Source organism: Molothrus aeneus, chromosome 3 (assembly GCF_037042795.1).
Source record: "Molothrus aeneus isolate 106 chromosome 3, BPBGC_Maene_1.0, whole genome shotgun sequence".
Lineage (NCBI taxonomy): Eukaryota > Metazoa > Chordata > Aves > Passeriformes > Icteridae > Molothrus > Molothrus aeneus.
In genome coordinates this window covers 8,549,220-8,573,931 of record NC_089648.1, presented here as the reverse complement: position 1 = coordinate 8,573,931, position 24,712 = coordinate 8,549,220, and the positions used below count along the sequence as shown (strand labels likewise).

The 24,712-nt window shown below is 40.6% G+C and overlaps 1 protein-coding gene across 3 annotated transcripts in view; it reads left to right on the top strand.

Annotated features, from left to right (window-relative positions):
* The window catches only part of MACROD2 (mono-ADP ribosylhydrolase 2), an 853,439-nt gene that overhangs the window by 773,240 nt on the left and 55,487 nt on the right, over window positions 1-24,712 (top strand). For all 3 annotated transcript variants that reach the window (XM_066546232.1, XM_066546231.1, XM_066546230.1), the window contains exons 10-11: window positions 13,824-13,865; window positions 16,809-16,877. In XM_066546232.1, coding sequence (XP_066402329.1) covers window positions 13,824-13,865; window positions 16,809-16,877 — 111 coding nt within the window. The remainder of the gene's footprint in view (window positions 1-13,823; window positions 13,866-16,808; window positions 16,878-24,712) is intronic.

Below are 24,712 nucleotides of genomic sequence, written 5' to 3'. Positions count from 1 at the left end.
GCCATGGTTTCAAAAGTATGTTTATTCTCATGGATGTAAAGGTTTTATGTTTTTTTTTTCTCAAACGAAAATTGGGATTCTGATATGTGACCATAGAGAGTTGATCATGGTAGGGACCCTCTAAATCCAGTGTTCTGCATACGTGGCTATAAAAATGTTCGTCCAAAATTTACAACTGTCCAGAGAAAGTTTAGTTAGTTCTCAGTATCTGAAATTCAGATAGATTATTGTAGGATTAGATTAATAAAATGCTTTAGGACCCATTTTCATAGACTCCTGGTGGCAATTTTTTCATAACTAATGATTCTGATTTTGATATGCCTTAACGTTACTGGGTATCTGCTGTCTGATTTGCCAGAGCCTTAAAAGGAACTTGTTTAGCTCTAGAACTTTATTCCTGATGCAGTGAAGGATTTCCTGGGAGTGGATCAGTAGCCAGGGATTCAGGAAGGTTTTATTTTTGTGTTTTAGTGTCTTTAGATCTTCAACTTGTGAAGAGACGGGGACAGGCAGGACTTTCTTCCCAAATCACTCTCCTGTAGTGTCACTGGAGAGATGGGCAAGATCTGGGTCTCTTTCGTGGAGTGCCCTGACCATTCATGTACAGTCTCAGGCTCTCTTTTCCAACTTGAAATTACACTTTTCCAACAGATGTCAGCTGAAGTCAGCCCCATGCTAAACTGCCTCCTGGTAAGAACTTCAGCTGAAGGTCTGGATGGAGATCACCAGATGATCATCCTGTCTGCCTTTTGTCCCTTTTTTCAGGTGTCTGGGGAATTGCCATCTGCATTTAACTCAGCAGACCTGGACAAGTTACCAGCAGGCTCTCTCTCTGTAGAGATGTCCCATCTCTCTGCAGGACTGGTTTCCTGCACAGAAGACTTTGCTAACATGGTTCTGTGTCAAGGAGTTAGCAACTGCCTCTACCTTTGGCAGTAAATTCCTGATATTTTGACTTTGGAGGAAATTCATGAAACTGGTGGTTTTGTTTTGGTTTAAAGGAAATCTATTAATTTAGTGAAATTAAAGTATTTAAGGATAGACTTGCCCTAAATTTGAATTGATAGGACACTATCTAAACACTCACAGGGGAGAATAACACTGAAGTATTTATTTAAGCTTAGAGAAGAAACATCAAGGCATTTTAAAAGTGCATCTTGCATTTAGAAACATTGTGAAATATATCTACTTTAATAGATGCAGACAAAAATGCTTAGAAAGAAGAATATATTCATAGAGTTATATACATAAATAGTTATTACTTTAAACCCACTGCATTAATAAATCCAAAAAGACATGCAAGTGCTTGAGCTAGGTAATGAAAGTGGTAATGAAATGAAGCTAGAATTACACCTCAGTGCATTAGAGTAAGTGGAATATAGATATAGGGAAATTGTTCCATTAGTTGAACATATCATTAGGCCTATTTTGCAAGTGCAATGCCGAAGAAATTAGTCAAGTAATAATATTGATATCAAGACAACTGCCAAGAGCCTTGTCATTTTCAAACTTTAAATATATAGGGGGAAGAGACAGACTTCGAAGTAATGTCTTGTCTTAGCAGTGCAGGAAAGTTGTGCAGTAACTGAGCAATTGTAACTGTCTCAGCATTTCCGATTCAATCTCAGTGATTACACAACCCAATGCAGAGCCAGCATGCTCCAAGAGGGAGCAGAGCACCACTTATCTTTGATTCAGACATAGGTTCTCATGTCAATGTTGTCCAGAAAAGTCCTGGTTTGCTTAAGTAAAGGGTCCTTGTCAAGGCAGAATTTTCTATTGATCCTCTGAGGTTTTGCTGAGAAGATTTTGTATATTCTAGGAAGAAAAAAGCAATAGAAAGAACAACTTTGTTTGCTTAAGATGGATCATTGTTTTAATATATTAAACATTGCCACAGTGATGGGGTTTTTTTATCTTTTTATTAATTGAATCCTATCTCTTTGTGCAATGACATAGCCCAGTTATTCTCCCTTCACCTGTGTTGGAACATTCTTTCTAGTTAAACTGAGAGAATGTCTTTCAGGCAAATAAAATATCTCTGCCTGCAGTTCTGGCTCCAATGTGTAGTTCTTACATTGCTGGATTCATTGCTATTAGTAGGATGAGTGAGTTTTCTGGGAAAGGAACTGCTACTTAGATCATTTTTTCTTTTGGAACGCATTGTTTCTTCTAATAGAACTCTATGGAGTCCAGACACCAGGCATTGCTTTCCTTGCTAACTAAACATATTTATAAGACTTACCAGAAAATTGAATCCCCCTTGAAAAGCTGGATTTGCCAACATTTACCTTGGAATGACACATACTTCTAGGATTCCATGCATAGGAGGAAAATTAAGAGCATTTGTAAACAGTTGCCAGCTGGAGCAAAGATACCTTTTTTCTTTTCTTCCTGTATTCTGTGTACACAAAGCTACTTAATATGTCAGACAGATAATCTTGTAAGGACCTTTGGCAAATGCTTACTTTTCATGGTGGCTGTCATATATTATAAATGGTTTATCTTCAATTGTAATGCTTACAGTATTTCTAAATCTACCACCTGTTACCAGTGGATTGGAGAGGAGAAACATTTTTTTCTGAAAACCTTTTTTAGATAGAAATAGTGCTATAAAAGGGATGTCCTGTGAAGCTGCAGCATCCAAGGTTATTTTACTTCTTGACACTTTAAACAGGGTAACAAAATCACTTCACTAAAACATTGCAAAAATTTTTGAAGGAAGGATGTTTGCCCTTTCATTAAGCCAGTTTACAAATGGAAGGTGCATGCTTTTAGACTTGTGTCCTTTTAGAGCTAATGAAAGGATGCTGAGCCCAGGAGTTTGTCATTGTTGGGTTTTTTTTTGTTTGTTTTTCTTTTCTTTTTTGAGCCATTATCAGTTGGTGTTAGGAAAAAGAGAGATTGCTTCATCTTGAGAAAACTTTTTCTTCCCTCTGTTACAGGCTATGATATTTAATGCATTTTCTGCTTTCATCCTGGTTGATGAAAACACTGTTTCCCCTACCCAAACCATATGGATGAGAGCTACTGCCTTGTAATAATTCTCCTATTACTTCAGGAGGGTGCACAGCATCCCGCTTGCGCATAAAATGTGCAAATATATTACAATTGCAGGGGAAATTCATTGTTAAGAGATCTCCCAGGCTTGGAATCAAATTGGAAACTGTCTAAATGGCTGAATGAAGGCCTTTGTATTAAAAAGGCCAATCTCTGCACTAATACGTGAGCCAACTCCTAAGCAGGGGCTGTAATTTCTGTACTGGTGTTGAGAGGCATCGCTCTCTCTGCTTACTGTGGCAGGCTGCACTGGGGCTGGAGCACTCCTCTGCATGAGCAAAGGAGTTGTAAGTTAGCCCTCAGCAAGTAATCCAGTACCAAATGGATAATTCAGCTGATAAATTTAGCCTCTCTATTTGCATTTGCAGCGTTCACGAGCCAATTCGTTTCCATAATTCATCACCTGAATGTATTCCACAAAATATTTTTCATGGGCTTTATTTTACTCTGTGGAGAGGTGCCAAGCAGTTAACTGGAAGTGCCCAATATCCTTTATGGGAGGTTTCACCTGGGCAGTGATTTGCCTCATAAGTCACAAGGCTTTGGTTTTCTGACTGATTCAGGCTGGAGTACAAAGGGGCCCCACAGAAATGTCCCTTAGGGGGTAAGATTTGGGGGAGTTTGATATCTCTTTGGCTTTCTTCTCCTGATCAATAAGGGCCACCCTGAAGGTTTTGGTTGCAGCTGCTTTTCCTGTCTCCATGCAAGTTTTCCAAGTTGTCTTCACAGCTGATGAACTCACAGGGTGAAACTGGAAGCAGTCAGACCATCCTATTACTTTCTTCACTGCTTTCCCTCACTAAGCTTGCAAGGTGCTGTTTGCTGTCTTGCTTCCCTAACCCCATCGTTCTGATGGAGCTGTTGTATTGGGTTGCTTAGGGGACTTTGATTTCTCTGCCTCATGAAACTTTTGTCTTGTCCCTTGGAGATCCTGCTTGGCTTTTCAGATAGTGACTGTGCCGTGACCATGCATCCCTTTCCTTTCCAGAGCTGTGTATCAAGCCATTGAAAGCATAGCAGGGTACCCCTCAGTATTTTTCCAGCCTACTCTGAGTTCCATGCCAGCATTTAACATTCCACTCAGATTTCAAGTCCTGTGTTGAGGCAGGGATGAGTGAGGATGTTTTGATGGGTGGAAGACAGCAGTTCAGTTTGGAGAAGTTATGGCACACTGATGTTTTCATGTGGGTGCAAAATGCTCTCTGTATCCCTTTGAACTGTCTTTATATTGGAAGATGTCATACTCAGATGCTCCTGCAAGGCCCCTTGTTGAAGGAATTGATTCCAAGCAGCTGGGGTGAAGCACAGCCCCACTGTTTCCCCTGATGGCTCCTTGGCCCTCAGCAGTGGAGGATTCCAAGGAAGCACTGCCCATCTGGGGAAGCTGGAAAAGCCTGTGCACTAAAATAGGATACTGGCTTTGCTCTAGTTCTCTCCCACAGCACCTTCAGACCTTGATCAAGTACCCCACAGTGTAAATAGGTTGCTGTAAAAAATGTTCTCAATGCAGAAGTTTAAAATAACCACAATGTTTAAAGTACTTGTCTGTTATGAAACATGTCTGAAAACAACTTACCTCAGAAAATCTCAAGGTCACTTAAATGTGTCCATAAACCTGTAAACCAACATTTTTCTATGACTTTCTATCTTTATTTGCCAGGGTAAAGACTGTGCCAGTCCTACCTCAGAAAATCTCAAGGTCACTTAAATGCATCCATAAACCTGTAAACCAACATTTTTCTATGACTTTCTATCTTTATTTGCCAGGGTAAGGACTGTGCCAGTCCTACCACTCATTGGGGTTGTCTGTTTTGCCCATTTTGCCAACATCTCTCTCAATGTAGTGCAGGAGTGATGCTTGAGGGACAGAGTATATAGTTGATGGTTCAGATACTGTTTTCAGCATCTTAGGAGATACGCAGATCAAGAAAGGGTTCCCAGCACCTTCCATCATGGCAGCGGGTTTCCAGAACCTAAAAAAAGTTTATGGGTAGTTTCCCTCTTCCCTTTGAATCAACAGAAAACTTCCTGATGTGATCTCATTTTTTCAGAATTATTTTCTGGCCAACTGCTGAAAGACAATTGCTCTAGACTTTGTGTGTTGCAAGTACTGGTCACCTAAAAATATGGTTTGAGAGAGGCTTGTCATACTGTCTGCACTATGGTCTGGAAAACCATTTACTCCTCATCCTGCTGGCAGCAGTGTCACAGCTTGGAGCAGGGCATGGATCAGCAATGGGATCATAACCTATTTAAGTGCTTCTGTCAGGAGCTTCTGCTTTGCTAAATGGAGCCTCATCTTCTTTGCTTCTTTGCATCTTGTAGGGATTTTTCTCGTCTCCTGCTATGAGACTGGCAACAGAGCCTACAATCCATCCAGAAGTTTGGGAAAATGGTTGTTTCTATGTTTTTCTCCCCTCACTCCAAATCCATGAGCTTTCCAGTTCCTGGGAGACACCTGGGTAGGAGCTGCATTGAAACAGCAAAGTGGCAGGTGGATGGAGATGCCCTTGAAGGCACAGGGGTCATTTAGATGCAAGGATCAGGATGCTGTGCATGACAACAGCATGGAGGATCACAGGAAGATGATGAGCCTGGTAATTAGAAAGGTGAATATGGAGTAGATATTTACCATCTCTTGTAACACAAGGAATGCAAGGTGTCCCAGGAAATTATGAATCTGGAAGAAAACAAGCAAAAGGAACTAGTTTTCCACCCAACATACAGTTAGGATCTAGGAGTACTTGAGACAAGTTGCTGCAGAGCCTGTAGGTCTTAAATACAGTTTAAAGAAGGATTAGCTCAACCAACAGAAGACTGGTGCAACAACAGCTGTTAATCTTCATGGCCTCTGTGTAAGCTGGGGCTCAGGTGTGACTGAGATAGAGGAGTGTGTTGCTGTTCTCTTCTGCACTCAGCCTGGATGCAGCATGGATGCCTGCACCAGAAAATGAGCAAGCAGCTTTTTCTGTACAATACATTCTGTGAATGCATCTCTGATCAGGGATCTTTTCTTCCGACTCTGTTGGGTATTGTGGCATCTCATTAGAGCATTCCAAATGCATTTTATGTCATCATCAAAAAAATATCCTGTCCTCTCTGGCCACGGGCTCCAAATGACTTCATGTGCTCAACTGCTCCTTATGTCCAAGTAAGCAGTTAAATTTTGGGTTGTCTCATTTGGTTGCCTCTGCAACCAAAATCAGGTTACTGATGAGATTTTGTTAGAAGTTTGTATTTGCAAATGTATGACCATATGCAAAACATGCCATTTTGTGTAGGACTAGTAGATTAACATCCAATTTAGCACTTGTGTTAACAAAACTTTGTTATTTTCAGTATTTTAGGCCAGAGAGGAAATACTGAATATGTTGGGTTTTGATTTCTTTTTTCTTTGAAACCTGATACCTGTTTCCCCAGGGAGTGCCTTGTTCCTTTTATGTAAGGTAGAAGCAACTGGAAAACAGAAGTCCAAATCTGATCCTGGTGTGAGTGCCACTTCCTTCACTGGACTAAGGTTGTCCTGTTCCCTCACTGTGGGAATAGCAGTTTCTGCACATTCTTTGTATGCAGCTGAGGTTCATATGGTTTGTTTGGTATGTGTTTTACAGCAGATCAGGTGATACAGTTCATAAAAGAGGTCACTGATGTGATGACAAAAAAGCCACAGTGCCTGACTTTTCAGGAGATTGGTAGTGAGAATTTCTATTTGATATGGCTTCAAAAACTGCAAACACATTCTACATTCTGTGAGGCTCCAGTGTGGTGAGACTGGTGTAACTAAGCAACACAGGAAGGAAACTGCTTGCAGTGTGGCCAGGATGTACAGAGTGCATCAGTGGAAGTTTCTTTACAATTACATAACAAAAATTTAATGAAACTTGCTCAGTATCAGGTGGAGGTTTATGTAGTATGCTCTGTATGCAAGATAGCATGATGAAAGGATAGAAATAGGACCAGAAGAAGTCCTATTTTTACTTCCAAAGCAGAAGAATGCCCTTTTTTTTTGTTCAAGATCTATTTGTTTTATCTTTTTCTTTTTTTTTTTTTTTCCCTTCGTCTTAGGAACACTGAGGACGAGGAAAGGTTTTATATAAAATATAACTTTTTACTAGGAGAGAAGAGTCAAGCCTGCTTTAGTTGATCTCAGAGATTTCCAAACCTGCTTTTCCTCAAAGAAAATACCGTCCTTTTTTGTGCTATTTTCTGTCACATTTCCCCAGTAGAGAACTGAGTTGGAGGAATCAAAACAAGTAAAATAACTTGAGGTTATTGCAAGCCTCATGTGTATGCTTGGGCCTCAAGAAACCTTCCTGTGTGGCTCCTGTGCTACAACAACTCTTATGCTGAGTGGACATAAAGCCTGTACACTGTCGTGAAGCTCCTTTTGGGGATCAGCAGTGCTTGCAAGCCACCAAAATAAGTGATTTTTCAGTTACTAGGTATTGCAAATAGATTAAATGAAATACAATTATAAATCTCCCTAAGGCTGTGAAGGTAATAGTGGAGCCAGGTGGTTGAAGCTTCGGGATAAAATTTTGGCAAGAAAGGTGTGGGAGAGAGAAATATGGACAGTGAGAACCTGCTTGGTCTTTTTGGCTGCTGGAAACCTGATATTATCATGGTTTAGAGGGTTTGCCTCAGGTGGGTACCCTTGCCTGCACTGCTGGCTGCTCTGAGACTGGACACAAAACGTTTTTCAAGACTGACCTGAAATGGGATCCATTTTCCTCCAAGGTGTGAGACTGCTGCACTGCTCCTCCTCTGTAATCCCAATGGAAATAGTGCAGCAGATCCTGGAATACTTGCTAGGGAAATGCTTGAGAGTAGAAACACTTAGAACCAGACCCCTATTTTTACATTGCAGATAAGCTCAAAAGGATGGCTGAAGCTTTCAGTGCTGAAATTTTGGGTGGGGGGGTTTCCTTTGGTTTGAGCTTTTATTTTAAGACATCAACACTGTGATCACCAACTTGTCATTTCAGCCTCCTGTACAGCTCTGCCCATCTCATTGCTCTCTTTGGCAGAGGGAAATGTTCATGCAAGCTGCACAGGGGGTTTTTATCCATTCCCACAGTGCCCTCCCAGTTCTCCCTGGTTGTGGTCAGGACATGGAGCCACGGTTGCAAGGAAGAGCAGACTGAGACATGCAGGTTGACAAGGAATGGGGAAACATCTGGAAATCAGGAAACTGCAGAAAATGCTCAGTAAAACCTAAAATCCTGAGGGATGCAATTAGGCAGCTGAGGAGAGATTAGAGGGAGGCAGGGAGGGGCCAGCAGCATGCAATGGTGTTGGGGAGTGCCAGCAGGGATGCAGGAACTGAAGGCAGATGAAGCAGCAGCCTCCTGCAGCATAGATTTTGTTCTCATGTAAGGGTTTCTCAATGTGCAGTTTGTACAGTGCTGGCTTTCTGCACGTTAACATGAAGGAGAATGCAAATGAAGCAACAAGGAGGAGGTGGTTTAATGGCCTTGGGGATTAGTGGTGGTATTTAGAGCCTTTCACCTCTCTGTTCCTAACATAAATCTTAACACAGATTGATGATTTTAGCCATCTGGCTTGTGTTTGCTTGTATGCCACGACTAGAGAGAGAGGGAAACAGCCTGACCAGCAAGGCAAAAAGCAAAACAAAAGGATCTGACAGAAGGCATCCCCTTCTCCTGTGTCAGTAAGAACAGATATGGTGCAATTATTCCAATTCCCAGAGCTCTGAAGATAACAAGGGAGAGGGCAATGAAAGAGCCACAGGTATCACTCAGTGTATGACCCCAGCAGGGAGCCTGTGGCTTACACAAAAGCTTCTGCTTTGACCACCTTGCTCCCAAATGTAAAGCTCTCTGATCTTTAGAGATACAGTTACCTGGATAGCCTGGGAGTTAGAGGGAGACTTTCAATCATAGGTTGACTTTCAACTGTAAATTATTTTATACTTGAGTGGAAACTTCTCCCACACATCACCCATGTAATACCTTACTTTTATGTACTGTACCTGAATTTATAAACTGGAAAATTCTGCACACATTTTGGATTAGAAGGTTTTCCTGTCTCCTAAGCCTTCTAAATACTGCTGTGACTTTTCCTGGGGATGAGCTGACCCTTTCTGGTAGTCACTGTCAGTTTTCCTCTCACTCCAGACTGCAAGGTCAGTCATTCCTTTTCTGGCAAAGTCATCTTGGTAGAACTTCCTAAAATCCTGGGCTTTAATGGGGGAGAGATGAGAAAGGTCATTGTTCTGCTTCTCTGGCCAGAGGAGTAACCAAGTGTGGGTAGAGGTGCACACACACTGGAGCATGTTTTGCTGGTCAATTATTTTTCTACAGCTCTCAAGTGAGGGTGAGAGGTAGAGAGGATCTCACCTCTGGTCTTTCCAGTGGGGGAGTTTGGACAAGAAATATTGACAGTATGTACTTAAGGAAATGTTTGCTGCTGTCAAAGATTCACTCTAAGGTTCTGCTGTGGTTTTATCCTATTTTTCTTTGGGATTGACTGTCTGTGGTGCATATTTCCAACCAAAACAAATCTTTCAAAGGCTTCCTCTAGATGGGATAATAAATTGTATAGGAAAATATTTTTTTTAAATTAAAAATTTTAAAAAACTAAACAAAAGAAAACCAAAACTAGGTATAGCAAATATAATTTATGGTAATATTGGCACTGATTTTGCTCTTTATTAGACACATAGAGCTTCAGTAAAAAATATTTTTACTTATTCAGAACCAGTAACCAAGAAACTGCCCTTAATATCATTCTTTTCAGGGGGTAAGTAATGCATTTTGGATATAGACTTCTAAACCACTGGTTTTTATCTCAAATAATTGGTATTGGCATAGAGCTCTGTCAGCTAAAAATGGTGTTTATCACTTTAGCCAGCCACACCAAGGCCAGTGAAGGAGAATGTTTTATATTTAACAGGGAAATGCTTCCACCAGATGGATTAATAGTGTGAGAGTAATAATTATAGACACATGAAGTGGCTGGGGATTGCTGTGTGCCAAAGTGAAACTCAGATTCATACCTAGATTGGGGTAAATTTTTCAAAGGCATCACAGTGACTCAGAGATCATATCACCAAGTGATTGAGAGCCCAACTTCCATTTTCAGAAATGATGCAGAGACTTCATTGCCTTTCAGCAAGCCTTTGGTAGTTTTTCCCAAAAAAAAACCCAGCCTTTAATTCAAAATTAGTTCACAAAAGCAGTCTTTGCCTCTTCATAATTATATTGCATAATGACTTCCCTGCTTTTTAATAACATCAGATTTCTTGTCTGTGTCCATTATCACTAGCTTAGAAACTATTCTGTTGCTTTGGGAATTTCATATTCCAAGTCACTTACAGAACTATAATTAAGAACTTCCACAGAAGACCAGGTGATATATGTATGTTAAGATTCTGCTGATTTAGTCTCATATCTTAGATTAATTTGAAACCTTATCATGCTGGTTTCATTATAAATGCTTCCATGGAAAGAACATGTTATTGGAAACTGAATAATTAATAATCTCTATGTTGCCAAATATTTTCTGAGCAGTTTGTTGAAGAATAGCAGAACTCCAGTTGAAAATCCTAGCTCTGTTGAAGCCAATGACAGAATTCCCTTGGGCTTTACCAATATTTTTCATTTTCTTATCTTAAAAATTACTTGTCAAAGCTCCTTAAACTTGTATGTTGGAGATTAGGATTTTTTCCTTTTGTTTTCTTTCACTTAGGAAATTTTCTCCCATTTGTTGCTAAGAAACAATAACGACTGGTAGGTAAGAGAGGAAAAGGATGCAGCCACAGAGGAGGGGTGCAGCTGGCTGCTACTCCCTCACCTGAGGGGTCTTCTCTAGGGAAGGCCAGAGTTTCCAAGAGGTTTTGGGCCGGGGGAAGGGGTTGGGCACAGCCTCTAGCTCCTCTCAGCTCTCACTCTGCAGGGGCAGAGAGGCTGCAGTCGCTCTGGGCAGAATTTGCCACCACTGTGGGGTTTTGGCTCCTGCTGATGCCTCTGGCTTTAGCCTTTATGTTGTTCAGATTCTGTTCTGCTTTACTGTGTAAGTCCAGGCTTCATATTAGGGGATGGTAAGCTCTCTTCACAGAATAGGTAGACAAAGCAATTCCTTCTCTAGCTGGGGACCCAAGGACAGCTGATCCAGAGCTCAGGCCCAAGAACATAAACAAGAGAAAACAAGAAGGATGGGAATTCATGGGCTAAAGCTGTAATTGGACATTAGTTCTGTTAGGAAAATTAATCCACAAACATCAGAGGTTTATGTCCAAAAAGGAGACTTAGGAGTCCTTTTACTTTGTTTGGATAAAGGGAGAGGCCATGGGGCATTCCCCTGGGATCTCTCAAATTTTTGGAGGACACAGCCTCGCTTTTTATCCCAATTTCCTGGCTGCATTTCCTGTGGTGGTTTGACAGGAAATGTGTTTTTTGGGATGCTGTGTTTTTGGCCAATGGATATTCAGACTTTAATATTGGCATTTAACCTGGCCATTGGGACATGGACACAGCTCTGAGAACACGGGGTTAAAAGCAGAGCTCTCCCCTGGGAGGGTGCTCTTGGGTTTCCGGTGGGAAAGAGTTCGGGTCTCTCTCCCGGCCCAGCTGCTGGCTGGGCAGGGGGAGGGGAAAGCCATGAGGCCGAGAGAAGTAGGCCTGACCCCGGGGTGGAAGGGTGGAAGAGAGAGAGACCGGGAGCCATCGGGCAGCCCCCCCTGAGAGACACAGAGAGAGAGAGAGAGAGAGAGAGCCGCTGCCTGAGACTGTAACCTTGAAGCTTGATAAACATGGGCCTGTGCCGGCAGCACGGCTGGGACGGAGAAGAGGGGGGGGTTCAGCTGGCAACTTGTAGGAGCTTTTAACCCCTTTTTGGAGAATGAGAACTTTACAGAACATTGACCTCTCCTGGAAGATAGAGTGGAAGATGAGGAAGGAAATGGGCCAGTGTGAGAGAGGTCTGGGCGAGTGAGAGATAGTAGAAGAATAGAGAAGAATCCTAGTGGGAAGAGATGATGGAGTAGCTTTTGCTGGACTCTTTTTGTATAGCCATGGACAGAACCATGTTCCTTGTGACACAGAGACTGCATTCTAGGGGGAGGCAATGGCCACAGAACCAAGAGGGTTCAGTGTTGATGCCCCTCGGCCCCAGGGGGTGAAAAAATATGGGGGGGACAGGTGTCCCAAAGGAGAGATTGTGGGGACAGGTGTCCCAAAGGAGAGACTGTGCCTTTTTTGGATCGGGACAGAGCATCCTTAAAAGACAACCCTAGAAGCAGTTCTGGTCCGTGTTCAGTGGTGAGAGCACTGGACATGAAAGGAAGAGGTCACGACGGCAGATGTACTCCGGGCAGTGCCACGAGTGACACAGAAACACACGAGGCTTCAGCTGTGTTTCCAGGGGAAGCCCATGGCACAAGAAGGACTCCTCTCCTCTTGATGAACTGAGGATTGATTGTCTAAAAGGTGGTGCTGGACCGAGAGTTGGTGATTTGAGGAACCAAATGTATTGTGTTGGAAATTTGGTGGGGGGAGGAGGAAATGCACTTGTGAAGTTTTCATTTTCCCTGTGTGTGTGTTCCTTTTTATCTGTAGTTGTAGAGTAGTTAATAAAGTTCTGGTTCTTTTTTCCCTAAGTAGGAGCCTGCTTTGCTTATTCCTGGTCACATCTCACAGCAGAAACCAGGGAGAAGGTATCTTCATGGGGGCACTGGCATTGTGCCAGTGTCTAACCATGACATTTCCCTTCTCTCTTTCCCCTTTGGCTGAGGTCCTTGAGAGGTTCAGACTTGCTGATACACCTGATACCAATGATTTCCCTCTAAGGTATAACCCTCCCTTTTAGTTTTTAATTCTTATGGAATTTAGGGTTTTTTCTTCCCCGTTGTTTCTTTCATCTTTCAATGTCTAATTTCATTTATCAGCAAACCTAAAGTTTATTTGTAAAAGCAAATATCTTTTTCCATTCATCAATCAGTGGAATCCTTCCCATTGTTTCTTTTATCTCCCAGTGCTAGTTTTGTCTACCAGCAGACCCACAGCTTGTTTGCAAAGACAAATCTGCTATTCTTCTCAGTTCCAATATGTTAATGGACCAAAACTTTTAAAAGTGTGAGACCCCATGACTGGTCATCCATTTTGTGGCCATTTTAAGTTGTGCTGCCCAAGGTGGATCTATTGAGACCTTTTTATAATTTTTTTTTTTTAACTCAGCAAAACAACTTGTAAGAAATTCTTTTGCTACCAAAATGGAACTTTTTGCAAAAGGTATCATCTTTCCTTGTCTCTCATCTAAAGGTTAAAAATGATCTATTCCTAGCTAGCCCAAGTTTGGTCTTCACAGATTCATTTTGTTCTTAAACCAATTTTCTTGTCTGGCCAATATTGAGTAACTTCCTTACGTGGTTTTCTATTAGGGTAGCTAGTTTTCTTCTTAACATAGCCAGCTGTTCCAGGGAAACCAAGCAAACTGAAACTTGTCAAGTAAACCAAAAGCTCTACAGTAAAGAGAATGGAATTTTATATTATACCTGTCTTTATTTGCAGAATTTTCTAAATTATGCAGACTTTTATTCCCTGTCTTTATTCCCTGCATTACCTGTATCTGGTAGTTACCAGTATCAAAACATTTCTCCCCATCCAGCTCCAGATTTTGCTGTAAAATGTTACACAGGAGGAGGCAAACTAAGATATGGGCAATTTGAAACATGGAATATTTCATTTTAGATGTTTGCTGGTATTTCCAGTAACCTTTTTCTTTCAATTTTTTTTTTTTGACAGGCGATGCTAATGAAGAAGGGCCTCAGCTGAGTGAAGAGAGAGGTGAGTAAAGAATATTTTATGCTAAAATATATCACTTCTGTGAAGTATAAGCCAAACTGAAAAAATTCTAGAAATTAATTGCCTTAGTCAAGATAAGCAATGCTAATCATTATTGCCAATGTTACCACAGTCATCTCTGGTTTTTACACAAAATTAGGGTGAACCATCCCTAATAATAAATAGTGCATAGTAAGACCAGCTAAGACTACTTTTTTAATGTCATCATCTTATGAGCCTCTGGGCAATATTTCATTCCTTCTTATCAATAGCTAGTTTGAACATGAAGGGGAAATAATAACAATTCTTCAGTCTCTTTGTCTGTAAAAAAAGTATGAATAGAGCAATTCTTGAGTCATTTGCCATTCTGAATAATGGCAGTGATATGTTTGCAATGAAAACAGTAGCAAAACTCTTCCACAAACTCTTAAATACACTGAGCTTGGTCAGACAATGGTTCAGAGGATTTTCTTCCTGGTCCTCATGGTTTACTGTTTAAAACATGTGTCAGTGTTGAGGCTTTGTGGATGACATGAAATGGAAATGATGAATAGGTTCGAGGGGAAGAAACCAGAGGAACAAGAAAAGGAGAGGACAGAGGATCAGATAACTCCCGCGAGGACAAAAGCTTCCATTCAGGAGATTCCTGCTAGTTTTTTCAAGGAAGCATCTTCCAGTTAATCTTGGCCAGTTTTTTTGTAACTGACTTCCACCACAGCACCTTCTGATACTTCCCCTCCCTCATCTGGAGGTCCTCAGTGAACATCTCCTGTTCCATATGGATTTCTGAGCAGTGCATCTCCTTTCATGTGCAGAGTAGCTCCCTGTACTCCTCTGCCTCTCCTTCCAAACTTCCTTCAAGGTCTCTGTGACCCTGATTCCATCATGGTCCAGTGACTGTGCAGGAACATCCAGCTCTCTTTATGAAAACATAAGGAGTTTAGGTCAGACTTTAAGGTCAGAAAGGAGTGCCGCATGGGGAAAGGCAGGGATATAGCAGCCAGAAAACAGAGGTAAAAGCTTTTGAAGCAGTATTTTGACCACTTAAATTGGCAAGATTGTCCTAAAGATAAGTGCTCTTTATTAAAATTAAGAAAGTGAGATAGAATTTAATTACTCGCATACAGATCTCAATTTTGGAATTTTTGCTGATATTTTGAGCTGTCCTGCCACCTTCCCAATCCATGGGCCTTCTGGGTTTTTTGGGCAAAAGTATGGTTGGCAGAGAATATTTCTGTGTTCCCTGGGCTCCATGCAAAGCCAATGATTGACTTCCATTATGTCTTTTGAATGAACACAATATCCTTAGAGTTATAAAATATCCTGAATTGAAGGGACCCACAAGGATCATTGAGTCCAACTAACCCTTGAATCTGCAAGTTCCTTTTTCACATCCCAACTGCTTTCATACCTTCTGTTTTGAAATTTTCAGCATTTTAGTTCTAGATATATGATATAACTGTGGAAGGGTAGAAGATAAAAGGGGAGAATCCAAGTCCTTCATGAGAGCTGGGCATCTGATTGTTAAGAGCTGTTTAAAACTCCAGCAACATAAAGAGTAGATGATTGTGTGGCATATATGTGACAGCAGGAGAGACCTGGGAGCTTTTGAAACACTTAAGCAATTTATAAAGCATGTGTAGACAGTTTTGTTCCCAGTTGGTAATTAGCTAATCAGTTTGAAGTAACACCATGATTCTTATTTTCTAATGGCAACAGCAATAAGGGTGAATAACGTGAGGTCATACGTCTTCCTAAATTTCCTGGTTAGGAGTGGTCAAGGTTTATTTCCAGCACACACAAAAGTATGTTTTCTTTAGGCTTCTCCTGCAACCAAGCCCTCAGTTAGCCACAAGGAATCAGGAGGGTTGACAGAAAGTCAAATGACAGAAAGTCATTTTCCCATCACGGTTGAATGCATTCAGTAGGCTCAATGAATTGAGTTTTAATTGTCTGTCAGTCACTGCTTTCGTGGTAAAGCAACAATGTTTAAAGAATGTTTTAATTAGGGAACCTGCTTGCCTTAAATGTCTTAATTTATGAATACCTTTTATGCTTAATTTCTAGCTTGGCCTCCCTTTTTATTAACAGGCTTTCTCTGCTACCAGTTTGTGCCTTGAGGTGTGTCATAGCAAACAAACAGTAATGCCATCATTTATGTTGGCAGGATATTTTGAAAATATTGTGGAAAAAGTTCATAATATTTAAAGTTTAACCAGCTGATATTAAACACTCTGTGTTCCAGCCCATATACGTAAGGGAGATGTCACATTTAGTTGGCCTCAATCACTTCTTTTACTCCCTTTCCTCCAGCTTGATATTGCCCACTGTCTGAAAGGCTGGAATGGATTTTTTTCAACCCAAACTTTTCTATCTTGTAAAGCTTTCATTTCCTTAACTTCACTATCTGTGAATTTAAGGAAATTTTTGAAATTTGTGAATTTGTGCAATCTGTGAAATTTATTTCCCTACCTTTCATTTAATTATTAATTTCGGTCTATATTCACTTGTTGTTCTGTTAAAACAGTGAATGGAGAATTGAGCTGAGAAAAAAGATTATTTAGTTCAGATTATTTATCCAAAGTTCCATAATGCATTATAATAAATATTATGTTTACAACTACAAATTAAAACATTATTTGGTTGGGGGTTATGATTTTTGTTTCTGTAGTGCTTGTGAAGCAGTATGTCATTTCAGTATGAGCTTTCTTCAATTCTGTCCTGTGAAAGTCAGAGAAAGTCCAGTCCAGCTTGAAATCCACATCCATATTATAAATTTCATAAGAAATGATGCAATAATTAATTTAAATAGCAGAAAGATAAGCATTGAGTACTGAATGGAGTGCTAAGATAAAATACACAATTGTGGAATTACACATGGTAATATCTGATACAGTGAACCCATTTCCAAATAATGTATGTAATTTATAATTTTTCTGTTTATAGAAGGCCAGCCTCCATCTCCCACAAAGAGCAAAGAAGAGCAGCCTGAGGGCCTGCAGGATGATGCTGAAGGTAGGTGTTCTAACAGCTTCTCAGGGCTATTAATCAATTCACATTTTGAGGAAAAGTTTGTTTTGAATTCTTGGGAAAGAACTGGAAAACTTTCAGTTAAGAATGCTCTTAGCATACACTTGGTGAGTTCTTTTTGGCCTAGATAAAGGGATTATAAATCTTCTGAAGTATATTTCATCCTAAGGTAGATTCACAATTACAAACCCTATTTTTATGTGATGGGCTACTGATTATTGCTGATACATCTTAATAAATTGCTGCTGTTTTATCTCTAACCAGTTCTGACTTCATGTAATTAAAAATCCCAAGTGCAATCCATGTTGTGAGGGGCTTGGGCCATGGTCTGGTTGGTAAAGTTGGTCAGGTACCTGCTGTGAAACACAGAGTGATATAATCCTCGCTTTCTTTTTCTACAAGAGATTTTTGCTGTTTTCCTTTTTACAGTGTTTATGTTTCTAGACCTTACACAGTGTAGTACATCCCTCTGCAGTTAGGAGTCACAGCTGATTAACATTATGCTTATAATGTTATTCCTCTGAGGATATTTTCCTCCACTCGTGTCTGCTCAGGGAAGCTTGTCCCTGTGTACGAACATAAACGTGGTCTGTGTTGCTCTAAAACTGGATCAGAGTGTATTTTCCTAATCTCTATCTCATTGGAAGAGTTGTTTATAAGATGTTAACATCAAAGGCTTATTTTCACTGTTTTCGGATATGTGGAAGAGCAAAAACACCCCAATCCTGAAGAAATTCCTCTTCTGTGAAATAGATAAAAGGATGAATCCTTAATCTTTAATCCATGACACTTCCTTATCACGGATTCTTTTTGACCCAATATTCCTCAAATGACCTATCTAATTTAGCATCTCAGTGGCTCCACAATCTTCAGCATTTTGACTTAGTGCTGTGCCTTCAGCTCCTGAAGTACTCTGTCTAGGGCATGGTGTGAGTCACAAAGAGCAGAAAAGTGTTAACATCTATCATTTTAAGTAACTGCTAGTAACGTGCTGTCACTAACATTGTGACTGCTTGTTATGGGCAAGTCATTAAAGCAATAGCTGTCATCACCTGGAAGGGACAGCTATTGGAGGGACCCAAGAAATTTCATCACACCTGAGTGTCTTTCCTTTCATGCTGCACTGAACCCAGTTTAAATTAAAATACCAATTTTATGTTTCAGTTAGGGAATTCAGCGATGACAAACCACATGTCCATTGCTATTCAGGCTGACCCACGGTTGGGATCGTGGTGACACCTCCAGTGTTCCTAAACAGGCAGAACAACAGTTGTTTCATGATATATTCTTACACGGAGTGTGGCTAAAACTTTTCATTGTATCAGTATCTTGAAAAAAAAAAAACACCAAAACAAAATGAAAGGAAGAGAGAAAGTATTGTCAAACTGTAAGGTTTTCCTTCCATTTAAAAACAAACTTATGTTGTTTTACTTTTTCTGTGGCTCCCTAGATACAGTTTCCTATTTCTCTGTGCCTATTCATTTTTCCCAGTGACCTACTGTTCACTTTGTGAAGCACAAATAAATGTGTAGGAAGGGCAAAGTAAACAGTATGGCAATAGAATTATTGCATTACTCCTGAGCTGTAAAATGCCTGAATTCCTTGAATTTGCTGCCATACAGTAGATTTTGCTGGTGTAGAATTGAAGTCTCTAAAACATAATCACTGCTGCTGGATTTACTATAGCTGGTGGCAGAGGCCCCATATGCTGGGCAGGAAGCAAACCCATAATGTTTAGGATTGAAAGTTCAGATTTAGCCCTGAGAGTTGTTGTGATGGAGACAAGAATAGGTGATTAAAGTGTTTGCTGAGGGGCCTGTGGAGAAACCTGGATCAGATTTCTTTGGCATTACCTGTGCCTCTGGAAGAGGAGACAAGAAGTTGGGATCCAGACACTGAATTCCTGTCATGTTGCCAAGTGGCTGGAGTGTAATGTAACACACCTGTGAGCCATTTCCATTGCAGTAAATGGGATTTGCACACATTTGTCTGAGAAGAGGATTTAGTTTCTCCTGGTCTAATTATTAGCTGTTGGTTTTGATGAATTAAAAGAACTTTTAATGGGGAGCCTTGAAGATTATGAAAGTTCTGAAGATGTGGCATGAACCACAGCTACATGTCTGAATAGTTTTATTTAGGTAGGGGTTTGTCTTCACTTCCAACAAGCCAGCTTTTTGTTCTTTTTAAAAGAAGAACTGAATAGCTAATGCATATAAACAGTCTTGAATAAAACACAACAAAGGCAAAGTCTGCCTGAGGTCGACTTGGTTGAATTTCCCTTAGGGTAAAAGTGAAGTGCTTTGTGGTTTGGTGTGTTTAAACTTTGAGATAATTCACTTTAAGTGCCCCAAGTTAAAAAAAAATAAAAAGGGAAGGGAAAGGAAAGGAAAGGAAAGGAAAGGAAAGGAAAGGAAAGGAAAGGAAAGGAAAGGAAAGGAAAGGAAAGGAAAGGAAAGGAAAGGAAAGGAAAGGAAAGGAAAGGAAAGGAAAGGAAAGGAAAGGAAAGGAAAGGAAAGGAAAGGAATCACACACGAAAAAGTAAACAAATATAAAAAACAAATCCCCACAAAACAAATTAAAATCCCAAAAGCCCAACCCCTATCTTTTATCATTAAAACCAAGTCCAAATTTAACACAGGTTTTTATTTTATTTTCCCTTTGGTAACATGACCAGCTATAAAATATTTAACAAATATACACTGAGACATGGGAACAACCCAATGTATTTTCCCCTGCTTGGGTGTGAGTGTCATTTTAGATTGAAGATGGGAGTACAACTTGTGATGATAGCAGCCTTGTGTCTGCCCTTGTGGCAGTCTCTGGAAGCTGTTCCACTGAGTTCAGCAATATTTCTGCTGTGATATTTTTCTCCAGCTCACCAGGCTGGTTCCTTGGCTGGAGGTAATGGAGCAATATCATTTCAGAGCATGTTAAAACCTCCACAGAATGTTGGGGAAAGTAAGTTCCTTTGTTATCACCCTCTTTGCAATCAAGGAAAGGTAAGTGGCTGTATGTAGGGAGCTTGTTTTGCAGTTAGCTAAAATAAACACTTGATATGCTAATGAAAGCAATCTTATACCAAACCACTAAAGTATTAATGGTAGCTGTTATTATGCTATTAAATATATTGTTCTCTGCACTGTTGGTAGAGAAAAGTAAGTGAGAACTGCACAGCAGATTCTTATGTCAGTGGTTGTATTCCATAGATTTTCACTGCAGAGGTATTGTCTGTGAAAATGGATAGACTAGGAAACCTCTTTTACTCACAGGTTCCCTGCAGTATTTCAGGTTTGACATGTGCAAACATGCCAAATAATTTTCTTCTTTTCTGTTCTTTTTTTTTTCCTCTGCTTTTTTCCTACATCCTGGGAGAGTAAAAGCAGCCAGGGATAATTTTGCCTTTCCCTCAGTCAGGTGCATTCATGGATTGAGTGATTGTAAAGTGTCAGGTGAACAAAATATGTTTGGTGCTAAACAAAACATATGCATGTCTTACTTCAGCAGCTTCATAACACAATCTTAAAGTGGTTACATAGACAAAATGGCAGTACTTGTCACAACATAGCAGCCATGAGCTGGCACAAATACCACAGTCACCCGTTCTCATCCTACTTAGTGTCACCAAGCAAAGGCAAACCATTTATACAAAAGCCTAACAAAACAAAAATCTTAAATGTTCCTTGTGTCTCCTACCTACCTCCCCATGTGTCCCCCCATATGTAGTGAACAGCACAGTATGTGCAACAGGGAGAAGCAAAACTGTTTGTCCTTTCCTTCTTTGCAGGATTTCTCAGATATAAAGCAGAGCCTGCCAAAGAGCTTCCCCATCCATTCCCTCCATGGTCTGTGTGAGACCGCTATTGATTGTATCAAAGATGAGTAACACATCTAGTAACAGCAGCACAAATGCCTGCTTTTTCTCTTCCTCCAGCAGAAAAATAATCAATCCATGCAGCAAAAGCCATTTTCTTGCCCTCCTTCAAGGGATGTGAAGACAGAACTGGAGCTCTGGAAGTTGTCTTGCTCCAGCTCCTCTCACAAGCTGCTCCCCAGATGAATGGCCAGATTCCTCCTGATAGATTGATAGGCTGTTGGTCTCCCAGGATCACTTGTGGAAGGAGCAGGTCTGTTGGAGTTATTTGTCCAGGACAAACTTTGTCTGCTTTCCATTCACTTGGTGGGAAGGAGAACAGGTTGATGAATAAGCCAAACCACAAAGTTCAAAACGAACACAAATCACCTTTAACAGAGTTGATAGTGTTGGTTCCTGTGCCTGATGGGGGTCACCACAAATTGGCCTCTTGGCTTTCAAAGGTAACATCACATTTCTGAATGTTGTGTCAGAAATCCAAGCTCACCAGCTGGCAGATGCTCTGTCCATCAGAGATGTCAGTCTCAGTGGTGATTGAAGTACACAGCAGAAATGAGGCAAAATAAAACTGCATCTTAATCTCAACAACTCATTGGTCCAGCAGGTCATGGCCATTCAGTAGGACTCACACCAAGAGGGAGATACCCTGGATCCTCATCCCTTCTCCCAGAAAAGCTTTTGTGTAATGGCAAAATGTCCTGGGACCAGAAAATAAATCTCTGTTTATGGCTTAATCTTCTAATTTTGAGATTAACATAAGGCTTCCCCTTCCAGCTTCTCCTTTATTTGCCATGAATTTTGCCACTGTACTGCTCACTCTCTAGTTTCATGGAGAGGGACCTGGTGTATGCCCCCACCACAGTCCATGGCACTTGGCTTGTGCTTCTTCCCTCCAAGGTGGGCTCAATCCTCCCTGGAGCTGGTGGGATGCACACAGATGGCTCCTTCTTGCCTTTACACAGAGATGTTCTCAGCATCTCTTCTAAGGGTCTTCTAACACTGTGCAGGCCTGATTGTCTGTCTCATTAAGGTATTAATTAATATTATCTCGATTTGACTTTTTGTTCTGCAGTTTATAGCAAGGGGTTCTTTTATCCTTTGATAAATTGTGGTTGCAGCCATACTTTGCATCCCATGGGGCAGTCATACTCTTCAGTAAATTTCTGCTCCAATCATAATCTACTAAAAATGAACACTGAGACACATAATTATACTTCAAAAAACATAGTCATTTATTCAGCCTTAAAAGTGTTGCTTTTTATTAAGATAGCTTAGAATTGACTGTCTCCTTTTTGCCAGCAAACCTAATCCTTTAAAAAAATGTTAAATGAAGATTAAGTACTACAGAAGAAATTCCCTGGGAAGGATGTGTATCAAACATATCTGTGAGACGTTTCACCTTAATGCACATGGGTTGTATTTAAAAAGTGGCTATTAACCTCCATCCTCTGTGGTTGATAGCTTCTCTTTTCACTTCTGTTTTGAAGTCCACCATCTGTCCTGACTGATTACAGCTTTCAGAATATTAGGTGATCACCTTGCACTTAGCCAGGAGTAAAAGAGGATGTTATCTGTATTTTCAGTTGTATTTTCTCTCTGAGCAAACATTTCTTAGAAGATTCTTTTCATTGGTGAAGTGGCTTCTGCTGTTCCACTAAATTGCCATGCAGTGGCTGTGAAAAACTTAGAAAACACAGCTCATTTTGGCCTCCACAGGTGATGTGCAGTCCTGTGGTGTTGGCCATTTACCATTTGTGTTTCTTTTAGCAACTGAATGCACGCCTGTGTGACAGCACCAGAAAGACACTTGCAATTCCTGGTTTTGTGCTGAATGCTTTGGAGTAGATGGTCCTCCTTCTCAGATGAGCTAAGGTGCAGAACACCAAGTTACTGCAGTGAGTAATTCAGTGTTGTCAGAGCAGAATTCTACCCAGTGACACAGCCCTAGGCACCTGCAGGGGGCTCATCTGTCAAGGAATTCATTGCTCATTTTTAAGCATCATGTGAATTACATCAAACCATCATGATTGTCAGGTCCAGTTCAGGAGATGGGGCTGGTCCCTTCAATCCAAAATGCTGATGCTAAGTAGTCCGTGGTTTTGTTTGCATTTTGTGAGGGTTTTTTATGAATGTAGTCTTTTCTTTGGCTTCTCTGCCTGTTTCTTCCATTTGTGAAAAATCAAAATAGGTCTCAAGCTTTATTTTGACTGTGGCTTGGAAAAGAAGCCATGTGGCTGTCCCTTGTAGTATGTAGTTACCCAGATGTCAGGCACACTGTAAAAGTATGAACAAAGGGTAAATTTATATAGTCATGATAAAATTTGAGGGTTTATTTTGCACTTGCTCTCATGGGGTCATTTTGTTTCTTTTGGATAGGACTATTTGTAGGGCCAGGAGTCAGGGCTTCTTTATAGTGCTCTGAACTCTGCATCAATTCACAGGAGCAATTTCTGTCCCCTTTTATACACTACAAGCACAGTGGTAATACTGTGCAGCACCTTGTAATACTGCAATACACAGATTGTGTATTGCACAATCTGAGTCAATGGAGAGTTAGACCCAGTGAAAAGCCAAGTGAGCACAGTGTGTGGGGTTTTTTGCATCAAAGTGCCAGTATTGTCTTTGTCCTCTGCACAGACTGCCTGTGACATCCAGGGTGTGATATCCATCATATTCTGGTTGTGTTGGTCAGCTCAAACCTCCAGGAGATGTCTCCCTTCATTTGGTTTGAAGCATCACAGGAACAGCAATGCTCAGCATCTTTGGCAATGAAATGCTCCATGTCCCTTGCCCAGCACCTCTGTTGCACAATCTGAAACCATGGAGAGTTAGACAGAGTGACTTCACCACTTCTTGTGTTTCTCAGGACATTAAATACAATAGTTTTATTTTTAACCTCTGAGATAAGCCACTCAAGCTGCAGTTTTCTCATTGTCTTGCCACTCTCCTGAACAAAATGCTGCATGGAAATGAAACACTATTATTTATTGGACTGACAGCTTCACTGGACTGGGTGCACTCACAGTAGCCTGTTAGGACTGCATCTGCAGCGTGGTAATTTGTTGAAGCAGCACAGAGGGAAGAGTCTCATAACTCCATTAAACAATTACTGCAGATAACTCGTTACTAACCCTTCTTAAAATTTACCCCAAAGGGGTTATATACAAGTAGTGATTAAAACTGACCTAAATCATAATTTAATTAAAAGAAATTAAAATGAAAACTGAAAATGTTCAGCAACCTCAGGCCACCACATTAATGATTCACTTTAATGTGTTTGTAGTTCTGCAATAATGGCCTTTGTGTGTGTATGCTTCTTGGTTTATGTCTGATATTATTTTACCACTGGAACAGTTTGAAAATGGTTGCAGGCTGTATGATCTCAAGTGCCTATGTGGATGTACTTGTCCTTTCTTCTCACATTTCATGGGTTTCAGTGAAGCCAGCATATCTACTTGTGTGCAGAATGCAGATCAAGGCCTATATTTTTCATTTTCTTATTAATTAGTTTCTCTGCTATACAATAAGGACCTTAATGTCATCAGTATGATTACCATGGCAGTATTTCTGTGCTGTAAAAAAGACAGTTCAAAACTGGCACCCCTTTGTCTGACAGATTTTGGTTGTACTTGTATTTGTTTTACAAGAAAGAAGCACAGGTCAGACCAGTGGGGGGATGCCAAAGTCACTGGCCATGCAGAAAAGCAGAGGATGCTCCTGAACTTGCATGGCAGAGCCATTCAGAGATGTAACAGGATCCAACCTGGTGTCCCAGGATGTGGCACTTGCACAAATTAAGATGAAAGCCTCGAGTATTGGCCCTTTGTCACTTTTATTTCTACCCCAGGAAGGAGGAAGAGGTTTGGAAAAACCTTGTTCTGAACACTGACACCCTATGGATGATATAAATAAAGCTTTCTCTGTAGCAAAAACAATTCTATTATGAATA